A 23,981-nucleotide genomic window follows, 5' to 3' on the forward strand; every position below is an offset into this window, starting at 1 on the left:
AATACTATGAAAAGCTATACACCAACAAATTGGATAATCTAGAAGAAATGGATAAATTGTTAGAAACATACAACCTTCCAAAACTGGATCAAGAAGGTGTAGAGAATTTGAATAGACCAATCACCAATAAGAAGATCAAAACAGCCATCAAAAACCTCCCCAAAAACAAAAATCCAGGACCAGATGGCTTCCCTGGTAAATTCTTATGAACTTTCAAAGATGACTTAATACCTATCCTTCTCAAATCTTCCAAAAAATTGATTCTATGAAAAAATGAAAAAATTCATTCTATGAAGCCAACATTATCCTGATACCAAAACCAGACAAAGACAACACAAAAAAAGAAAATTACAGGCCAATATCACTGATGAACATCGATGCAAATATCCTCAACAAAATACTAGCAAATCGAATACAGCAATACATTAAAAAGATCATACATCATGATCAAGTGAGTTTCATTCCAGGAATGCAGGGATGGTTCAACATCCGCAAATCTATCAATGTGCTGTGTCATTGATTGTGAAATTGCAGGATACAAAATCAATGTACAAAAATTGGTTGTGTTTCTATACACTAACAACGAAGTAGCAGAAAGAGAAATCAAAAATACAATCCCATTTACAATTGCAACAAAGAGAATAAAATACCTAGGAATAAACTTAACCAAAGAGGTGAAAGATCTGTACACCGAAAACTATAAAGCATTGTTGAAAGAAATTGAAGAAGACACAAAGAAATGGAAAGATATTCCATGCTCTTCGATTGGAAGAATTAACATCGTTAAAATGTCCATACTTCCTAAAGTAATCTATAGATTCAACGCAATCCCTATCAAAGTTCCAACAACATTTTTCACAGAAATAGAACAAAGAATCCTAAAATTTATATGGAACAACAAAAGACCCCGAATAGCCAAAGAATTCCCGCGAAAAAAGAACATAGCTGGAAGTGTGACACTCCCTGATTTCAAAATATACTACAAAGCCATAGTAACCAAAATAGCAAGGTACTGGCACAAAAACAGACACACAGATCAATGGAACAGAATTCAGAGCCCAGAAATCAACCCACACATTTATGGAGAGCTAATATTCGACAAGGGAGCCAAGAGCATACAATGGAGAAAGGAGAGTGTCTTCAATAAATGGGTTTGGGAAAACTGGACAGCCTCATGCAAAAGAATGAAAGTAGACAGACCATTACCTTACACCATGCACAACAATCAACTCAAAATGGATTAAAGACTTGAATGTAAGACCTGAAATCATAGCAGAAAACATAGGCATGTAGACTCTTTGACATCAGTCTAAGTAGCATATTTTCAAGTACCATGTCTGACTGGGCAAGGGAAACAAAAGAAAAAATGAGCAAATGGGACTACATCAAACTAAAAAGCTTCTGTACAGCAAAGGAAACCACCAACAAAATGAAAAGACAACCTAACAATTGGGAGAAGATATTTGCAAACCACATATCAGACAAGGGGTTAACATCCAAAATATACAAAGAACTCATACAGCTCAACAACAAAAAAACCAACAACCCAATTAAAAAATGGGCAAAAGATCTGAACAGAGATTTCTCCAAAGAAGATATACGGATGTCCAACAGGCAAGTGAAAAGATGCTCAACATCATTAGCTATCAGGGAAATGTAAATCAGAACTACAATGAGGTATCACCTCACTCCAGTCAGAATGGCTATAATTAACAAGACAGGAAACACGAAGTGTTGGAGAGGGTGTGGAGAGAAGGGGACCCTCATACACTGCTGGTGGGAGTGCAAACTGGTGCAGCCACTATGGAAAGCACTATGGAGTATCCTCAGAAAATTAACAATAGATCTACTGTATGATCCAGCTATCCCACTGCTGGGTATTTATCCAAAGAACTTGAAAACGCAAAGGCATAAAGATACATGTACCCCTATGTTCATCGCAGCATTATACACAATAGCCAAGACTTGGAAGCAACCTAGGTGCCCATTAAGGGACGAATGGATAAAAAGATGATGTATATATGCACAACGGAATACTACTCAGCCATAAGAAATGATGAAATATGCCCATTTGTGACAACATGGCTAGTCCTTGAGGGTATTATACTGAGTGAGATAAGGCAGAGGAAGAAAGTCAAATACCATATGATCTCAATCATAAGTAGAAGATAAAAACAAGGACAAACAAACAAATAGTAACAGAGATTGGATTGGTGATTACCAAAGGGGAAGCAGGGAGGCGGGAAGGCCAAAGAGGTGATGAGGCTCACATGTGAGGGGATGGACTATAATTAGTTTTTGGGTGGTGAGCATGATGTAATCTACACAGAACTTGTGTACATCTGAAAGCTATGTAATGTTATAATCCAATGTTACTGCAATTAAAAAAAATTAAAAGTTAATAAAAAAAATAAAAAGAAGAAGACATAGAGGGTATGCTGTGGTAGAAATTGATGCTGGAAAAGATTAGTGACCCTGCAGCCTTGGGAGCCATTCAAAGGAATTTGGACCTTATCCAGTGAGACCCTGAAAGTCTGCAGCTAGGTAGTATCTTAGATAGCACTGGCATTATGATGAGTATAGTTTAGAGACTAGATGCATTTGCACCTCTCATCAACAGGAGCCGACGAAAAGAGGAAGGAGGATGTCCGTCAACCTTTTGAGGAAGACAAGAACCTAAAAAAACCCCAACCACATCTGGCTTCACACTGTATTAAATATTTGCAGGCAGAAAACCAAGGATTGAATAATACATATAATGTAATAAAAACTGTAAATTAAGTGTACCTAACATGAAGATGAAAATAAGATTTCGATAAGTATAAAGTAAAACATGCAAAATGATAAACACATGCGACACAAAGGCACCATTTTACCAATAAGAAACACAACTAAGAAGAATTACTTGGTATTCTTTCAAAAGACTCTTTTAGGAGCCAGCCCAGTGGCATAGTGGTTAAGTTCGTGTGCTCTGCATCAGTGGCCTGGGGTTCACGGGTTCGGATCCCAGGTGCAGACTTACACACCACTCATCAAGCCATGCTGTGGCAGGCATCCCACATATAAAATAGAAGAAGACTGGCACAGATGTTAGCTCAGGGGCACTCTTCCTCACCAAAACCCCTCCATGCTTTTAATGAATAGCATCCTAATGCTTTGATCAACAATTGCTATCTTCTTTTAGCATTTTGACCGAATTTGGTGTTTACACTGTATCTAGTCGTTCCTATACAAAGTTAACTTTATTGTTGCCCCTGGACACTTGTGTAAATAGGATGAAAGTCTCTAAGGTTTTAATTATCTCAGTTAAATAGGAGTTACTAGTATTTCTAACATTAATCCCTAAATTCTAATTATCTTCCCAAACTGGGCTTTGGAATTTTTCATATGAATCTCTAATTTACTGTTCAAGGTGATGCTCTGGAAATTGTAGCTTTATGATGCTATGTGCTGGGATTTAGTATTTATCTGAAAAAGATGAAATGATTTAGGAAGCAATTAGATAATTAAGCTGGTTTAGGTAAACTATTCTAAAATGTAATGAACATCATTAAAAATAAACTAAGAAATTCAAATTTCTCATTATCATTTATTTTCTCAAATTCACAGAATGGTCATTTTACTATATACCCACTAGCTTTGAAATGATCATACAAAGTCTCTTACTACAAATTCTAAGATTACTGAAAAATAAAACCCATAGATTTCTTCTTCTTATTATTCCTTTTTTCAAATTCACAGAATATTCATGTTATTTTATACCCAATGGCTTTTAAATAATTACAGGAAGTATCTTACTATTAATTTTTAACATTATTTAAATCACATCTTCCATTAAAATTTACAGGAAAACTCAGGAAAGCTCCTACAATATATCATTTCAGCTAAGTAGGTAGGATACTGAAAAAATTGAAATTTGCTGGCATATATTCTTACAGATACATGATAACTATGATGAATAAAACTATAATTGCGTTGTTCTGTGAATAGAGATCTTCAGTGGACTACTTGAGAAATATCCAAATTCCCAGTTAAGTGATAGAGTAGTAAGCACATGAAAGAAACAATTATTGTAATGTTCTATACTGGAAAAGAAAAGAAAAGCTTTTATACAATTTTTTAAACATAATCTACATGGGAGGAAAGCCAGATGTCAAAAGGAAAATCCACATGCCCAGAAGGAGCAGCACAGTGAGGGCTGGGACACCTCCTCTGGGGCCTAGCACCCCTGAAACACACCAAGGGAATGCCCTGCAGGTCCTTCTTTTCCATCAAGGGGAGAGACTGCCTTTCACCATCTCAGTGAATTCACAGTGGGATAACTCATGTGGTCCAGAAGCCAGCGGGTTAGACAGACTCCGTGGCATACCTACTCTAAGATTTGGACACTGACTGAATTGCAGCCTTTCCTTTCTTTCAGGCCTGTGATGGTACAGCTCAGTCTGGTCTGAGATCTCAGTCTTAGAACTTGTTTAATCTAATCCCACAACATGTCTAAGTCCCCTGATGACAGTAGCAAAACCTCTAGGCCCATCTTCAGTTGTATATATTAAACCTAATCTGAATGTCTCTTCTTACCATGCTGTGGTCTGCTGTCACCAAGTTACAATAATGCTACCTGTCAGCACCCACTGCTCAGGGGTGAGGTGGCTCCTTCTGAGGGCAGAAGCCTGCACCGAGCTGCGACTGCCCAGGTTCCTCCTTTCCCTGTGCCTCCAGGGCCCGGTGGAGGGGGAAATCCTGAAATGTAACCATAGCCCTTTCTTGCCTCTCCTTTCTGACACTGAGGGTGAAAATGAAACGGATCATTTTCTAGTTATCTAAAAACTATGCACAGAAGCTTTTATTCACTGAAAGCTGTAGAAGAAATCATGACTTGCACACTACAGCATTCTGAAAAACTGTCCAAGAGTCATAAATTACATTTACTTTTCGCTATATACAAAGGTTTTTTTACCCCCTCTAAAGGCAAAACTAACAGAAATATATGTTTTGGGGACTACTTTCCTTCCATGCTGAAGACTGGTAATGTAATATATTGCTCTTATTAATCTTTTTGTACTGAAGAGAATTTTTTACATAAAAGATAAGGTAGACTTGTCACAAGAAAATGAAATAATCTATATTTCAGGTTATTTATTACTTTTGCTCTTGCTTTGCAATTACAATATAGACATTTTGTCAAATGTCCTCAGACTCCCCAGTTTGATAGATGGTATTTTATTCCCTGTCCTCTAAGACATTTTTACCTTATCCATTGTTCTAAAATATGTCGTTCACAAAGGAGAACTGTAATAGAAAAATGTATCACACAACATAAGTAACAAAGTCTCTCATTCCAAACTAGTTTACACACAGAAGCCTTCACGACAAGCTTTGAATGTCACCATCACGGATGGTTTTGTTACCAGTTCTCATAGAATATTTTGTGGTAAATTTGAAGATCACATTGTTCATTCAACTTTCCCTTTCTTCTTCTCTACTTCCTTCTACTTTCCCTTCCCCCCCACAAAAAAAAAAAACCACGGCAATTGAGCAAAGCTATAATTCTAATTTTCAAGTAGCTATAAACAGAAATTACATTTATTTCACTCCGAAAATTTGATGGAATAAGCATATAAAGGATAAAAGTTCCACATTAAACAAGCTTTCTCTTTATTGAAAGTGGGTCAGGTAACAAAAAAATAAAGTAAAATGCAGAAATTAAACTAATGGTTTAAGACTAATCAAAATGCAATTGTTAAGTTCTAAATCCATGCGGGCAGGGCATTCCCAGCATCTGCATTCCCCCGAGAAGGTCCCAAACAAGGGCCCCTCAGCAAGACTGGAAACTCCTCACCAAGTCGTCATTGCTCAGTAATACTTTGTCACACTAGAGAAATAACTGAGGCTTGGAAATGCTTCTTTGCATATTTCCCAGAAAATTCTAGCTTTAAACCTTTAATTCTCTTTAATCCTTCTGTCTTTCTTTAGCTGCTCTGTAACAGCTTTAAACTGAGCCTGCCACCATAGCTGTTTTGTAATGGATAATCTGTCTTCCAGTGACATTATCTGGAATGCTTTACTTAAGCAAACCAATTCATCTGCATCTCTGCACCACAGAGGTCGGTTTCTTCCTTTCCTATTGATCAGTGATTCATTCTTATTCAACGAACAGGCAGACTTTATACCAAAGCATGCATTCTTTTGTCCCCCTTTAGCTCTTAAGCTCATTATCAACTTCATAGAAAGATCAACTCACCCAGCACACACCATCTCCAGGACCTGCCACTCCCAATGAGCATTCCTTTGCCCTTGCTGTTGTGTAGTACTTAATCTCTGCTGTGGCCTTCATGATTCCGTCACAGTAGACATTGACATTGACAGGGCCAGCAGGAAAATCTTATAAAACACAAACAAGAGTTAGGAGCTCTGTGTATAACGCGTGTATCACACTGTTATATCTCTTAGAGAATTTGAAGGAAGGCTTTAAGAATTTATAACAATTTTACCAACTTCTGGCACTTAAATGTTTTCTTTTTTATTCTCAGTGTTAGAAACCACAAAATAGTTTTATGGATGTACAATTTTAGACTTAATTCTTTCAACAAAAACCTTAGGACATAAAAACACATGTTAAAATTATAATAAAAGCAAAGCACTAAATCCTTTCTCCCTACCTATAACCTCTTTTTTTTGAAATAATCTATAATCATCTTTACATAATACTTTAGAATTTAGAACAGTAAAGTCACTCATTAAAACTTAGGTATTTGTTATAAATCTTATAAAGAAAATTCCCATTAATTACAGGCAAGTTTCTCAAAATTGTGTTTGGAAAAAGAAAGAGTAGAGAAGATTAAAATTAAAGAACTTTTATTCAATTGATTGCACTGAAAACCCTTGAGAAAGCAAGGTTTAATGTCTTGCTATATAAGTACTATTGAACCATACATTCATCCAAAGTCTTTTTGTGAACAACAAATTTAAGGTAACTGACACACTGCATTGTGAATTTTGCTGTAACATACCAACAGAGCTAGTTACCTAAGAATGTTGGACTCCCCGTGAAAGAATAAGAATAAACCATCATTTCAACAGAAAAGTTACTATGTTTTATTATAACAAAAGTAAACAAAATTTAGCTCTTTAAATTCATTTTCAGAACACACTTTAAAAACTTTCACTCTTTGTCTAGGAGACATTTCCCAAATTCTCCTGGAAAATTGTCAACCCAAACATCTGGAGTTTGGAATAAGCCAACAAGTATCAGACCCAAAGCCAGTTCCAGCCTTAGCCACCTAATGAAGCTTTGAATATCTAAAAGTTCTTAAGAGTTAGGCATTAACTTTACTTTATCTCCTAAAGAGGGCAAAGGACCTCTTAGGATATTGCTCAGGGAAATTTCAAGCCAAGAATAGCAATCTCAAGCTTAACTAAATCAAGAAGCTGAAATTTCCTCTTCCCACATTGCCTGACTAAATGTTTAACCTATATTATAAAGAAAAGATATGTAGAAAAGTCCTTTGTTCCCAAAGGAAGAATCTACCTAATACAGAGTCAAAGAAAAGTCACAACGAAACCCTGAAAGTTGTAAAGTACATCTCATCTGCCACAGAGTGCACATGTGGTAAGGATTCTGGAATTACCGGATCAAATGAAATCAATCTTAGCAGATTTCACAAAAATGATTTTGAAAGAAGATATTGGTTTTGTTTATAGGAACAGAGATTAGGAGTTTTACAATGATGTGTTAACCTTCTGAATGAAAGTCAGGTGATGGATCCTGAGAGATACATAGTGAGAAGATGTGCTTAGTGGTTCTTTGATGTAGAACACTTAAAATATTCTAATTTATTTAGAATCCAACATGAAAATGAACTGATTTATTCCTGATATCTTGAGTTATTAGTTGACTCAAACTTTGCCATTGGATCTATTGATAATGATGTTGATTTTAGAGTAATCTTTGAAAGAGACACCCTCTGAAGTACTGTCTTCGCTGTGCACATTTTCATACCTGTTGAATATCAGTTGTTAAATCAAGACCTAATTACTGTTTGCACCTGTATATCAAGATGGACTTCTTATGGATTCATCTGGTTGGGAGGCCCTCCTTAATAGCATATTATTGAATTGACCTCTTCATGAACAGTACCTCATACAGCTTGAGCATTATTTTACTTTAATTGTGGTCATTATGATGTCTACGTTTTACAGTCGTTCAATAAAGGTAAAAACGAATTTTAATCTAAGGACTCAAACAGAAAAGAGGAAAGTGAATTTTGCTATTTACTCTGTAGACAAAAGTAGGCAAGTAACATTTAACACTGGAAGGACACACAAATATAGATTAAGATCACCAAACCAAGCAAGGGTATGAGAGTTAGCTCTGAGGAGGAAAAAGGCTTATCATGGAAGAAACAGATGGAACTCCTTGCCCCATCAGGCATAGATACACAAGAAAGTACACTTACAGAGGAGCAAGGGTAAAAAGGAATTCTTTTTAAATTTCACATCTCAAGCTCCAGGCCATTCAAGAGCCTTTGTCAACCTTCCCTGTCTCCATGATTTAAGTGATCTGTCCTTTCAGATGAGGGGCAAACTGAAGTAATTTATGGAAAATAGAATCCAAAGGTATTTCTGAATAGTCAGAACTATATTCACTATATCCATAAAAATGGATATTTCACAAATCCAGTAATTTAAGAGCTTTATTGCTTTCTTTCTTTCCATTATCTGAAAAGCTGCGATCCTTTCTGCACCAATTTTAGCCCTTTACCATATGGTAAACCTTCAATGACCCCACCTAATGTTTCCAAGAGAACTGAAATCAACATGACTCTCTTTTAATTACAACATTATTATTAAATATTCAGTGACTTCACAACTTTGGTCATGCCTAAAAATTAATGTCAATTTAATATATGTTAAAATCATCTTCCTGAATAATGACATTTTAAAAAAATTCTTATCAGCTGTTATTTTTCTAAGCAGGTTCTGTACAACATTTGGCAAATCCCAAAGTATTTTTTATGCTCTTTTAATGACACATGAAGTGATAATTGACATTATCCAGAACACAGTTTCTTAATTAATAAAAAGATTCTATATCTTTGTTGATACATTTTGCATTCCTTTCAACTCTTAATTGGTTGTCCCCTTGCCGTGTGATAATATTTTCTGGCTGAGCTGTAGGTACCAGAGGAATACTCCCTTCCTTCTGAGTAAAAATTAGTTAATATTTCTAGTTTAAAGCCTTCACATGTATTTTTATAAGTTTTGGGATAAGCTGCAACTATAGTGACTTCAAATTCCTTTATGACACAACAGTTCCTGTCAGACACAAACCTGTGGACACCCTGGAAGGTGTTGGGTTTAGACAATGAAGGAATTAGGAGTGTACCAAGTTATTGAGCTAAAAGGAAAGAGAAGACAAAATTAGAGGATATTTTCTCAAATTGAAAAAATCAGACGATGATGTTGAAGGGTGTTAGCAGGGAAACATGCCCTTTTAGGGTTTCTTCACAGGTTGGCATAATTGTACTTTAACGTAATTTTGTTTTTCTCTGAATTGTTACCAAATTAGTAACATGTAAAGAAATACAGACTTAAAAATAACAATAATATGTTAAAGTGTTGGGTTGGGTGGAGAAAAGTCTGAGAGTTCTGAGAACTGTTTAAGGAGACGGGAGAGTATTTGATGTGCCTCATTGTTGAAAGACTATTGCGCACGCGCACACTTATTTATTTGTAATGGTTAAGAGGAGGTATTCAAAGAAAAGGAAGAACTATAGTTTGTCCCGGGGCTACCCTTCTCTAACAAAGAATGCTAGTGCCTACCCCAACGTCTATTTTCTTCTTCCTTTTAGAAACAGAATTCTGACTTTTTGTTTTTGCTGGGCACATTGTTATCCAGCTAAAAAGACTGGATTTTCCAATCTTACTTTCAGCTAGATGTGACCTTGGGATTAAGTTCTGACTAATAAGATTTCAGCAGATGTGTCTTACAGAAACCTTCTTAATTTAATGAGGCCTTCTTTATTCTCTCAGCGGTGTGCTGATAAACTGACTCTCTAGAATGAAAAAGAAAGACTTGATTTCTATTTTTTGCCAGTTTCTGTGGTGAAAATATTCCCAGCAAGCTACCAAAGTGCTATGGACTGAATCGTGTCCCCCAAGATTCCTCTATTGAAGCTCTAACCTCCAGCGTGGATGTATGTGGGGACAAGGCCTTTAAGGAGGTAATTAAGGTTAAATTGAGGTCATAAGGGTGGGGCCCTTATATAACAGGACTGGTATCCTTACAGGAAGAGGAAGAGACAATAGAAGCGCATGTACACAGAGAAAAGGCCATGCGAGGACAGAGCAGTAAAGCGGCCATCTGCAAGCCCAGGCAACAGGCCTTGCTGGACACCAACTTCTGGCCCCTTGATCTTATATTTCCAGCCTCCAGAACTGCAAGAAAATAAATTTCTGTTGTTTAAGCCATCCAGTCTGTGTTTTGTTTTGTTTTTTTGAGGAAGATTAGCCCTGAGCTAACATCTGCTGCCAATCCTCCTCTTTTTGCTGAGGAAGACTGGCTCTGAGCTAACATTCGTGCCCATCTTCCTCTACTTTATATGTGGGACATCTGCCACAGCATGGCTTGCCAAGCGGTGCCACATCCGCACCAGTGATCTGAACGGGTGAACCCCGGGCTGCCAAAGCAGAACGTGCACACTTAATTGCTGCACCACCGAGCCGGCCTAATGATAGCCCGAGAAGACTAATGCACAAAGTAACATCTGTGAAAATGAAGTAGGGAAGAGATGCATAGAATTGGCTCTTGCACTCCAATGTGAGATGGCTCCAGCCCCGACTGCTTCATCATATTGCTCAGAGTATAGTGTGATGGCAAGAAGCCATCTTGCTCCATGATGCTTGTGGCCACACCTCAGTGACTAGGGAATGGTGACTAGAAATAAGCCCATGCCCCAGACAATGCTGTGAAACTGCCATACCAGCCCTCGACACCAGCCACACTCAGTACCAAAAGCTCTGGGTATAACACAAAAGAACATTTACAGAGGGCAAACCACATTTTGTCATCTGATTAATTATTTCATGAAGGAGATGATCAGAAATCAAGTCACATGAGCAATTTCTCTAGACTGGAAAGAGACTGGACAGATGGAGGTTGCCTCCTGAACTTGAGGCATCAATATTCTTCAAAAGAATTCTGAGAGTGGGGAAGGGTCCCTAGGAAGCTTCCAGTTTAGTTTTAGTCGCCCCATTTTAACTTGGTATCCATAGAAGTATATAAAAAAAGTTAAAGACTTAAATCTGCATAGATTGTTATTAGATGGTGCGGGATACTTATTGAGATCATTTCCTGCCTCTGGAAGTCACCAGTGAGTATAGGGATTACACATGAGTTGGCATAGAATTGGTGCTCTCCTGAACATGATTTCCCAAGAGTGAAAAAGGACAAACAAATCTGGGGGCTTTTACATCAAGAGCTACAAGCAGAAGACTAGGAGAAGAGAGGGGCAATGTGAGCAGTAATATTTATAAAAAAGATGGTCCCCTCCATTCTCTTCTTTGTAGGGAAGAGAAGGAGGTAGGAGGTTTTGAGACAGTTTACCACACTCCATCCAGAAGCTGAGGATAGTTTATTCCAGAAAACCATCCTTATGTTTAAGGGAATAGCTAGAAGGAGAGCGTGACACTGTTCCTCACTTGAATGTCTGGTTAAGTGTTGTCTTATACTTTATCTCCCTTATCTCCAAACATTCTATAAGTGAGTGCTTGATATGTAAGTAGAGAAGTTATTTTATCAACAAAAAAATTGAGGCACAGAAAAATTAAGAGACTTGTCTACAGTTACTCAGTAAATGGCTCAACACAGAGGCACAGAAAAATTAAGAGACTTGTCTACAGTTACTCAGTAAATGGCTCAACACAGAATAAAAAGAGCTCCCTTGGCCACTAGTTAAGTGACCCTTTGGTTACACTGCAGATTCTGAACAGATCACTAGCCTTTGAGAGCACGATGGGCACTCTCTCCTATTCCAAAATTGATGTAGAGAAAAAGGAACTCTTGTACCATGAGTCCTCTTCAATTGAAACTTCTGAGATGATGGATATGTTCTAAGGAAGCACTTGAAATAGGGTGAGTGCAACTGAGGAACTGAATTTTAAATTTTATTTAATTATAACAAATTAAAGTTTAAAAAACCAGATGTGGCTAGCAGCTACCATATTGGCCAGTGCAGCTACAAAGCACAGTTTCTCCAGCTGTGGTTTGTGACCCACTTGTACATCACGGAGTCAGTTTAGTAGGTTTTGACTAGCATTGAAAAAAATGAAAGAACTTCTTTCTCTCCACTTACATTACCCGTGTGTTCTTGCATGTGTCTACTTTTCCATTACAGCCCTTAACGTATGAATCACAGTTATTTGAAATTCCTCATCTGATCATTCCTACATCAATGTCACATCTAAATCTAGTCTGATGTTTGCTTTACCTCTTTAGACTATGTTTCTTCTTGTCTTTTGGTATGTCTTGTAATTTCTTGTTGAAAACCAGACATGCTGTGTTGGGTATAAGAATTGAAGAAAGGCGGCATGTAGTGAGAGAGTGTACAGTAATCTGGCTAGGAGTTGGGCTGTATTTTTGTTTTGGGGGCGGTTTTTTTGGTGAGGAAGATTGTCCCTGAGCTAACAGCTGTGCCAATCTTCCTCTGTTTTGTATATGAGACAGCATGGCTTGAGGAGCAATGTGTAGGTCTGTGCCCGGGATCCAAACCTGTGAACCCTGGGCCGCTGAAGCAGACTGTGTGAACTTAACCACTATGCCACTGGGCCATCCTGGAGTTGGCCGGTGGTTAATGTTTGCGTTGCTGTAGGTGCCAGAGGCTTCAAATTCCTCTGCTGGCCTTGTCTTTGTTTCCCCTCTTGACCTTGTTCTTCCCTAAGTACTTCCCTCAGAAGCATTCTGCACCGTGCAGTACTTTGAAGGCAATCCACTTCCATTCCACGGAGCCCTGCATGGTGGGCAGGCCGGGCGATGGGCAGCCTTCTGATCTCATGATTAGGTCTCAGTCTTTTCATAGGCCCATGTCAGATCTTCACAATGCAAACCTGCTTGGGTTCCTGGAGGTAAATCTCACAAGACTATGGGTGCCTCCAAAGACTACAGTCCCCAGGAGAATCTTGCTCTCAAATTGTCCACACTCAGCCTCCAGCAATTCATCAAAATTACCATTTAAGTGCTGCTACTGGTTGACGGCTCCAGTGACTTCTGCTCCAGGTAAGCAGCTCTTCGATGTCACTCTCTTGATTACCTCTCTCCAGATTTTCAGGTGGCAGTTTGCCTTGAAACCTTAATTCTCTGATGAGTTCAGGAAAAGTCCTTGATTTTCAGTTTGTTCAGCTTTTTCCTGTTGTAAGAACGTGAGTGAAAACTTCCAAGCTCTGTACCTGTCAGGGCTGAAACCTTCAGTCTAAGTATTGCTTTTAAAATCTTTATTTTAATTATGTATTTATGCATACGTACTAGGTCAAGATGTAAAATTCAGTTCTTGCGAGCGTTCAAAAAACTTCAAGAAACAGGCCATGAGGCAGAGAAAATAAGACTCTGGGGCCATTTCTGCTAAGGCAAGTCCCATCTGTATTCCCACACACATTCATGGAACCACCCCGTATACTGCTACATAACAGCCAACATTTTGTAAGAAAATCTCTCATAATTTACAGAGCACACCAGTTGAAAAAAAGACTTATAGAGGTTTTAGTTAGCATAACTGGTAAACAGTGGTTTATTCATTTATTTATTTACAACAAATTTGCTGTTCAACCACATAGACAGTATTATGTTTTGGTATATCTTAGAAAATATGGAATATTAGTTTTCTGTTTTTCTGAAAAACATTGAACTTTGACATATTTTGTTCTTTGTACTACTCTTAGCTACTAGGGAAACTAAACATAAAATCTTAATGTGAATAATTTTATTTGACATTTAGATCTGCTGTTTGGCAAATATTATCTAAGTACTTCTTCATTTGCAATATTGATTTTACTGTAGTGATTTTAGTCTAATTAGATTTAGCTTAACCTCCAAAAATAATTAGTTAGAAGTTATTTTTCATTAAGTCCTTTGAAAATGTGGCATAGGAAGTAGGGAGTTTTGGAAGAGAAAGAGACAGAGGGGGTTTCCTCTCCTCTCCCACTTCTGCATCTCTTGTCCATGATAGGAAGAAGTGAGAATAAAGCAAACAAGTTTAGCTCCATATTTAATAGCTGACATATATTAAAGTGCTCTCTGCTGACACACAAAACAGGAGATGTTACTGTGTGTTGTTTCACCACATGGTATACAGGTTAATTTCTCATAATTCACACATTAGCACTTTTGTGAATCCAGGTTAATAATAACATCCTTGGGTATGCGACAACTAAGCACAGGAAACACCTGCAGAACAATATTAATTTCTGTAGGGAAGTGAAACCATTTGTCATACATTTATTGAAAGAAACTCAGGATGATATTTTATATTTGTTAAAGCACAAGAAAACTTCTTACCTAAAGCTTTCATATACCAGACTGTCTTAGTCCAAAGGGCTGGCCGTGTTCTAATGCATTTAATACTTGATGTAAATTCAATCTCCACAGTGTCACCAATTACTTCATCTCTCAAAATAATAAATATTTCACCAGGATTCTATAAGATGACAAATATAACCCAATGAAGCATTTGAAGAAGTTTACATTAACCAAATAACTCATTACATTTATTAACGATAAAGGTCGCATATGATCATTATATGTCTTCTATCATGTTCATATTTTCAACCATATTTAGAAATGAAATATGTAAGTGTGATTCTCTCTAGATTTCCACTTGATCAACTTGGTCTGTACTGAATACTCAATTTTTTTTCCAATACCATATTTTGCAACTGAGAAAACACTGAGAATACAGCTGTTCCCTTTAGCTCGTGCTCTTCCCTGTGTGTGGGGCTCCCTGTCTCGCTCACATCACCCACAGATCTCCAGGGAACGGGAATGCAACTGCTAACCAAATCCTTTTTCCAAATCTTTTCCTTTCACCTTTCTGTAACTTGGTGTATTTATCTATAAATGAGAGGATTGAACAGGTTTAGCTTTAAGATTTCTTACAATTTAAATCTGATGAAATTTTTCAAATGTCCAATAGCTTAAATCTTACCTAATAGAGATTTTCTGGTTACTCTTTATTTATGATAAGCATCTTTGAAGGCTACTGAATTGACAAAAGGTTATAAATCTAAAAGTTTCAAGATTTTATTAAAGTGGAAAAGCTAAATCTGTTTACATAAAGTAAAAAAGGTTATTGAAAACTTTTTGGAAAAAATCCAGGAAAAAATAGGACTAAGAAGATTGGAATTAACACAGAGAAGGCAAAGGAATAGATATTTATTGAGCATCAAGTTTATACTAGAAATTATGCTAAGCACTTTTTATTTAAAGATATTTCCTTTAATCCTAACCAAGACACACACACACACATACACACGACCACACCAAAGCCAAAATGGAAGACTATTTTCCTGTTTGACAAACAGTGTAACTAATACAGAGTTACATTCTGAAGATTAATCAGAACCACTATCTAAATTCAAAATCTGCACTCTTCTTTACATTGTACTGTTTACCCCTTCAAAATAACTAAAATGAAATATTCTTTTTATGATTATCTCAGATATCACCTTTCAAAAGCTTTCTTCAAAATCAAACTAAATTTCAGTCCTTCACAGAATAAACAGGAACCTCATCTATATGCTCTTATAAAATCGTGTTTACCCAAAAGTCATTAATTTTAAGGTCCTTTTATTTAAATGTTATCTCCCTAACCATAAATCACCCACCAACAAAACTTACACCTTTAATGCTCTATACCAAAGCGTTTCTACAAATATATTGACATTAAAAATGATTTCTGCTGGCACGCATCCACTCCGGGAGTTTCCCACCAGGGTCCAGTGCTCCCAAGTACTTGTCCACAGGATATTTTGATCTAAATTTCCCCTCACCAATTAACTTGTACATCGAGAAAAGATCCTATCTCAAGGGAACGGCCACTGCTCCCGCTATGGCTCTTGCCCCACATACCCGACCCGTCAGAAAGTCTTCTCTGTTCCCTTCCTTGTGCCTTGACAATGCACTGCTTCCTTGGGGTCCTGCAGGTCAGCACCATGAGCCCCTCCTTTCCTCTTATCTGCAACCACCTGTCCCCAGGGTTCACTTCCAGCACAGCTCTTCAGTTCCTTTGTTGCTCATATCTGTCACCTTACTTGGAATCTTTAATGACTTCCCATTTCACTTTGGCTCAGATCCCCGATCCTCTGCTTCCAAGTTCTTCAGAGATCTCTTCCATGGGCACGTCACTTCTTGATAACTTTGGCCTCTCCCCTCCCACACTTAGCAAGCCTAAGCATCCTCTCCAATGTTTTATTTACCCAGTCAGCTCATTCGCACTCCTGAGTGCTCACATAGGCTGCTTCTTATGCATCAGATTCCCTCCTTAATAGGGGCCAGGCTCCATCTTTCAGCCGTTTCTAGAGAAGAGTTCTAAAAAAAAGACAAGCATACTGACTACCACAAATGAGGCACTTCCATGTTCATCGGTACCCAGGGCCAGCTTCTGAAGGTGATTTTTCACTGTAAGGGGCATGAATGTATTTCCTATCCTCTGAGACAGGAGTTAAGCTTGACTCTACTGACATTTTTAAACCAGACAAGTCATTGCTATGGGGACAGCCCTGTACATTAAAGGATGTTTAGCAGTGTCCGTGGCTTCTACCCACTAGATGCCAGTAGCAGCCCCCAGTTACGACAACCAAAGCTGTCTGCAGACTTTGCCAAATATCTTCTGGACTGGGGGGTGGGGTGGGGGTGGGGGGGTTGGTGCAAATCACTGCCAGATGAGAATGGGTGCTCTGAGGGAATCTGCCCAAGATTAATGAAATTAGGACTTTGGAGAAATACACAGCACAGGGAAGAGAAGTAAGCAAATAATAGACCAGGTCCAGTTCTGGTTGGGATGTTATGCCAATGGGAGAATGCCTCCCAGGTGGATTTTTCATCAAGGGTACAAAATTGGGTAAGATTCATTTGAACAATGGTTGTGTTTGGCAGACTTAAAACTCACTGACTTCAATATTCTCATGGTCAATTACCCTAAATCAAGGGGAATATGCTAGAAAAACAAATGTCTTTGCCTATAACAAAAGAAAATTTTAAACATACTAAAATAGCATTAAAAAATGCTAATCCTGTAAAAGGTAAAAGAAGAGGCCAAATTAAGTAGCAGATTTAAACTGTTAAAACTCACGTAGGTATTTCTCAAAGAGATAGAAAACAATTTACATAAGTAGAACACAGGAGACACACTTTCATTAGTGCGTGAGAAAAAAATGTTGAAGAAAAAATATTTTCTGCTGGTTTTAAAGTGGCACAAGATTTTCAAGACCCAGGAAATTCAAAATCCGTGGAAAAGAACACTGCTGGGAAAGATGACAGGGCAGAGGGATCAATACTCCCGGTTCCTGGCATCAAAAGCAGCAGCAGCATCACCGGCGGCCTCCGTTAAACAATCTCCTAAGGCTGATTCTCCAGAAGACGAGGGAACGTGGAGAACGCTTCTCCAGGAGGCAGGGCCACGGACTCAAGCAACTCCGCGGCTGGAGGCAGGCTTAACTAACTTCCTGTTCATCACAGAGAATGAAGTATATGCCACTAGATAGAACTCACAGTCAACTCAGCACTGGCATGATGGAACACAAAACTACAAGGGGAAACAGAGATTTTGAAGATGCTGGGTGTGAAAAAGGTACATCTCAAATAAGACCTGGTGACTGGTCGTAACAGTACTGTAAATTTCTGGATTTTGTAAGATGGCAGGGAAGTCTCAAATGTCACTACTTAGGAGAAGAGGCTGATTCTTAAGGCATCTCTATTCACCCACAAATTGGAAGACCTCAGAAATGAGTAAGCTCAAACGTTGTGCTTTCAGACAACTGGCAGAGACTGAAGGCGAGCTGGCAAATCTGAAACGTGACTTTCACTTCTGGATACAGATGATCTTTCCTGTGGTGCTTGGCAACTGTCACACGGATTCAGATTGCAGTGAGATCTAGGTTCTGAGAACACGAGGTTTTGACTAAGATAACTATTTTTGGTCCAGGGATTAGCTTATTTTGAATTTTTAAGGTGAGAGGCCGGTGCTAAAACATTGTTGGATGACCTTTCAACCCTTAGGATTGATTAAAAAATGGGATACTGATGAGAGATCTGAAAATAAAATAATTTAACATCCGAGGGTCTGGAAGAATTATATCCATGTCAGTTAAAGACAGCCCGTGGTGCTGCTGTGGAAAGCACGCTAATCCTAACCAGCAGCCGGAGTGAGCTCTCTGCCTGGGGGGCAGTGGGTTTAATTTTTGGATTTTGATTTCTCTGAAAATTCAATAATAAGAAACTTATATTGTTCAAATTTTACTGTTGCAGATCTTTTAAAAGCAGCTATTTAGACTTATTGCATAATTCTTGGTGAGCTATTTTTAGTTCCAGAGGATTCTTTTGTCTTTTTCTGTTTTAAGTTTACCTACTTGAAGACAGCTCTCGTTTCCCTTTCATTGCGGTCTTCTCTGTTGATTTCTGCCTCCTCCATCGCTCCTGACTACATAGGAACCACTGGTCTGACCGTTTAGCCTGAGCGTCCTCCCTAAGCCCCAAGTGCTTTGAGTGGGCTGTAACTTTTCTCTGCCTGGTCGTCAGCGTGGGCTCCCTCAAACCTGCGCAGTTCAGCTCCTCGGGTGTCTAAAGCGGTGTCAGAGAACATTTCATTCCTCTGAACCGACAGCGTAACAGCTGAAAAGAGGGATTCTCCAGCCTAGGCACGGGGCCGGGGGTGAGGGAATTAAACTTGGCCCAACTGCACAGAACGTGCAGCTCCCCCAGGCCGGCGGGGACAGCAGGGTCGGGCTTCCCTCCCTATGCCACCTCCCAGCCAGCAGCCAGCGCAGCCCCAGGCGCAGACAGCCGGGGAGACCCAGCGCCTCTCCCAGAAGGACCCTCTCACGCAGCTCCCAAGGCTCCCTGCATCTCTTATTATCTGGAGACCACGGAGCCTGAGACGCAGGTCAACGGCACCATAGGCTGATTTTAGTGGTTCCTTCCAGCGAAGACAGGAGGGAGAAATGTCAGCAGCATGTATTCATTCAGTCACCTTCTCAGAAATCCACCCCACGTTATATTTTTATTCCCCAAAGGACGAGCTCTTATAACTCCTATGATATTTCCACTTAAAAATGTAGGCCTTTAATACATGTTATATAGTGAGAAACTGGTGGTTCTAAAAAATAAGTATTTTCAAATTCTATCCCAGAATACATTTCCTTTTATGAAAATAAAATCCCTGATCCAGTTAATATGAATCCAACTTTCTTTTAAGTAGCTTGATATATATAGAAATTGTAAATTTGTTTGCAACGTGCCAAGTAACATTTGACAAAATTAAGCTTTCATATATTCTCCAATATTCAATTATTCAATGAATATGTATCAAATGCCTACTACTTGCAGAAATTTTTCTGGGTTCTGAGGATACAGCTGCGAACAAAGTAGATAAAGACGCCAGCTATGTTGGAGCTCACATTCTAGTGAAATGCAATATCCTTTAAAACAATAGGGCCACTTACATAACAAGGCATCTTTACTGACCTCACATGGAATTTCAGCAGGAAGCACCACTGCCAGTGGTATGGTGTTTCTGGAAGCTTCTGACAATTCTTCAATTTCCTTTCTCTCACTTATTTTCCCAGAATGTTCTACTCTTAGGTCTGTTGGAATATCGACCTCCAGGTAGTCCTTACAACCTAGAGAAAAGTTCATGAATGTAGATTACAATACAGCCAAAGGCATATTATTTCCTCCATTTAATTGCTGAACAATTGAGTGAATTAACATATGGGACAACTGCACTGAGTTTAAGATAGCTGAAATAATTGAACCAATGTCAATAATTAAAATAATGCTTCTCAATTTAACTAGTATCATAACCTTAGTGGCAAACTAAAGCAACTACATGATAATCTATTCATCCACTAGTAAAATGTTTCCCCCAAGAAAATGCAACCTCCATTTACTATTTTCTCTTAATATTAAAGCAGTAAATCTGAACAACATGAAACTTTCTCTTTTAAATGACTGTAATTAAGAAAATTTGCTTCATTTTAAATCAGAACAACTTAAATCAGAACAATTATTTACCCTTTACATAGATTTCTAATTTTTTAAAACAAAAAGCATAACTAGGAGACAATCACAATAAACTAGTATTTCTACAAAACACTACTGTAATAGTGAAATATTAGTGTTCATCAAAATGTTAATGTGTTCTGTGAAAGAAAGTGTCCTATATCCAGTAATTTGCGTTTCTTTTTTGCAGTATTACTAAGAACACTGAAATATGCTAATGTGAATTCTGAATCTCAGAGAAGGGGAAATAGTATTTGATTTTTTTGTATTAACGTTTAGTGATTTAGCATTTGATCTGGACAAATAGAAATGGCAAGCAATAGGATGTATTGGAGTATATGAGGAAGCTATTTGGTGTAAACCTAATTCGGCCTGACTTTGTTTTGTCCAAAAGGGCCTGACTCTGGCCGTTGAGCATACACTATATATCTGCTTTAAATATTTCTTGTGGCAAGAACAAATGGCCTTAAGATAAAGGTGCAACTTCCCCCCACATTGGCATTTCCTTAGGGATAAGTATCTTTCCTTAGGCTAGGAACTGATTGCTGAGCTCACCTGTGACCACCCAGCTCGCGACAACAGACTTCCCACCCTGCTATGTCCACTGAGACAGCAGACCTACCTGCTGTTTCCACCAATCACTGTGCCGACAGAGCAGTCTCGCAACTATTGTAAAAGGACATTTCAATCATATGTGAAACATCCTCTTTGAGGGTATATAACCACTCTGTACACCCCACTTCTTTGGTGCCCTTTCTTCCTTTGGGAAGAAAGGCCCCGGGCCATGGTCCTCACATTTTAGTTCAGAATAAACTCACCCAAATTTTCATTTATAGATTGGTTATGGATTATTTTCATTGGCAATCTCAACCATTAAAACATTTTTCTCTATTGGGAAATAAAAAGTTGTGTTAAGAGAGGTGGATAATATTTTTATTACTCAATGTTTGAAAGCCCAAAGCAATTCATTAGGGCACAGAACCAATGTGGCTGAAACCAAAGCTCAAGACGGCCACAGCTGTAAATTCTTATGCCAACCCCAAAACTATCCCTCACATCCCCAAGAAGGGAATTAGAACAAAGGAAAGCAGCTCCCAGGAGCTGGAAACTGGCCTGGCACTGACGGCCTGGTGTTAGGAGCTGGCCTGGCGTTCTCCTACTGAACATCAACAATTTCACAGAACGTTGGCATCAGAAAAGGCCACTCTGTCACCATGGGGCATCGAGTCAGAGATGAGATGACTTTGTAATCACATCTGAATTGAGGCAAACACGTGAACATTGCCAAATCACAAAAACGACCAAAGATCTCAAATGCTGGCTCCTGTGAGTGACACTGCTTCTTTACCAATTCCAGTCTCCGCCTCTTTTCATTTTCTTGCCTTCTAGGTAGAGTAAATAGCTCCTCCCAGTTTGCCTGGGATTTTCCTGGTTTGGGTACTGAAAATGTGGTGACAGCAACTCCCTTTGTCTCAAACATACTGGAATAGTTGGTTGCCCTGTTTTTTGAGAAGAGTCATTAATATACCAAATCATAAAATTACCCCTGGTTTTTGACAGCAAGCAAACTATAGCAAAGCCCTGCTTCCTTGAATCCACCCTCAAATCACTTAACACAAGCTTACATCCCACAATATGTCCTTTCTAACACCCTCTTCCTGAGATGCCCCATAGTTCTCCACGGTGCGCTCTCTCTTCATTGCAACTACCAAAACACCCAACTAGTTCAAGTACAGGTGTGTTCCTAGTGGTCTTTGGCTAAGGGATATTGACAGGATGAAAAGGAAGAACCAAAGGCAACAGAGATTCTATCAGAAAAGCAGAGTAACAAAGGAGACACCCTCTAGGGAGGAGCTGTCGCCATGCCACAGCTAAGAGGAAGTGTGGTTTGGGTTTTTTTCTGTCTTATGAAAGTTCTGTCTCATGAAAGTTCTGTCTTATGAAAGCACCTGGGATTTCCAGGTTTCCCCAGTCCTAGTCTTGCTTGAAATGAAATGAAAAGCGGCCTTATTTCTCTAACAATTTGAAACACTTTCATAAACAGTCTCACTCTCTCCCTTCAACCCCAAGCACGCAAATCAAAACAGTGACAGGCTGCGTAGCACTGGCTCAACCACTCTGAACCGATGAAAGAACAAGGAGACTGATTTCATCTCACACGTCTGAAAAGAAGGTGTGAGTGGTTCCACCACGGCAGAGTCCAGGATGTCTTCTACTCATTTCTTATGTATTAGGTCAAGAAGAGCATTTTATTACCCTGAGGACATAATCATAGATGTACAAAAGATTTATCTCCATGAATGTCCACAGAAGCACTGTTTATAATGCAGTTTCTAATCCAGGAGCTCGACCAGATTCCCACAGTACATACTGGAGAAAATTCTCCTCTTGCTTCTTGCAGGAGGCAGCGATATGGAAACATTTTGAAATATCCCAGAACAGCGTTCTTCTTAACAAGGCCCGCCTTCAGGGGAAACGAGTGAACCAGAGCCTAACCTGCTGGCGTCTTATGAGAGTCTAATTGCCCTGGGAAGACAAATCCCCAAATGCAGCCCATGTGGCCATCCTGTCCCACCTCAGGGGGAGAGAAAACCCAAGAAACTCACGTGAGGTTTGCAGCCCAGAGGGATAGACTCATTAAAGCACTGAGACCTAATCCTAGGCTCCTAGAAGGCTTCCCCTGCCCCCACCCCTCACCCCCACAGTACTAAAGGCCTGCTTACAGCAGCTCCTTTCACCCAGCACATCATGTCTAGCTATCAAGAAAAAGTGCAAGGGCCTGGCCCGGTGGTGCAGTCGTTAAATTCTCACACTCCACTTCAGCAGCCCGGGGTTCACAGGTTCAGATCCCAAGCGTGGACATACACAACGCTCATCAAGCCATGCTGTGGCGGTGTCCCAAATACAAAACAGAGGAAGATTGCCCCAGATGTTAGCTCAGGGCCGATCTTCCTCAGACACACACACACACACAAATAAATAAAAATAAATTAAATCAAAAAAAAAGAAAAATTACAAGGCATACCAAAAGTCAAAAAAACACAATTTGAAGAGAGAGAACAAGCATTAGAACCAGCTATGGCTGTGATGATGGAATTATCAAACTGGGAATTTAAAACAACTCGTGTGCTAAGGGCTCCAATGTATAAAGCAGACAGCATGCAAGTACAGGTAGGCAATGTAAGCAGAGAGAGACACAAGTCCTAAGAAGGAATCAAAAAGACATGCTAGAGATTAAAAACACTCCAACAGAAACGAAGAATGCCTGTAAAGGGTTTATTAGTGGATTGGACATGACTGAAAAAAGAATCTCTGAGCTAGAGGATATATCAATAGATCCTTGAAAACTGAAAACCAAATAGAACAAAGACCGAAAAAACCCAGAATATCCAGGGACTGTGCGACAACTACAAAAGGTGTAACACATGCATCATGGGAATACCAGAAGTAGAAGAAAGACGGAAAGGAACAGAAGAAAGATTTCAAACAATAATAACTGCGAGTTTCCCCAAATTAATGTCAGATACCAAATCATAGATCCAGGAAGCTCAGAGAAGGACACGTAGGAAAGTCCTCAAAAGAGTACACCTACGGCTAGCATCTCCAAACTGCAGAAAAGTGAAGACAAAGAAAAAAATCTTTCAAAAAGCTAGGAAAAAACCTTACCCATAGAGGAACAAAGATAAGAATTGTATCTGACTTCTCCTGGGAAACC

General features: G+C 38.9%; 1 protein-coding gene and 1 long non-coding RNA gene across 20 annotated transcripts in view; one reads left to right on the plus strand and one right to left on the minus strand.

Moving 5' to 3' along the window:
- The window catches only part of BANK1 (B cell scaffold protein with ankyrin repeats 1), a 313,259-nt gene that overhangs the window by 222,598 nt on the left and 66,680 nt on the right, over positions 1 to 23,981 (minus strand). For 15 of the 19 annotated variants that reach the window (XM_070614152.1, XM_070614164.1, XM_070614161.1 and 12 more), the window contains 3 exons: positions 19,730 to 19,884; positions 14,549 to 14,687; positions 6,242 to 6,381 (listed from right to left, as the gene is read on the minus strand). In XM_070614152.1, the coding sequence (XP_070470253.1) occupies positions 6,242 to 6,381; positions 14,549 to 14,687; positions 19,730 to 19,884 (434 nt within the window). The remainder of the gene's footprint in view (positions 1 to 6,241; positions 6,382 to 14,548; positions 14,688 to 19,729; positions 19,885 to 23,981) is intronic. The other 4 variants (XM_070614167.1, XM_070614169.1, XM_070614170.1 and 1 more) reach the window with 1 other exon arrangement.
- LOC139082514 (uncharacterized) lies at positions 9,354 to 10,470 on the plus strand. The gene is made up of 3 exons (XR_011538600.1): positions 9,354 to 9,510; positions 10,097 to 10,196; positions 10,290 to 10,470. It is a non-coding gene; the product is annotated as an uncharacterized lncRNA (long non-coding RNA).

Source organism: Equus przewalskii, chromosome 3 (genome assembly GCF_037783145.1).
Source record: "Equus przewalskii isolate Varuska chromosome 3, EquPr2, whole genome shotgun sequence".
Lineage (NCBI taxonomy): Eukaryota > Metazoa > Chordata > Mammalia > Perissodactyla > Equidae > Equus > Equus przewalskii.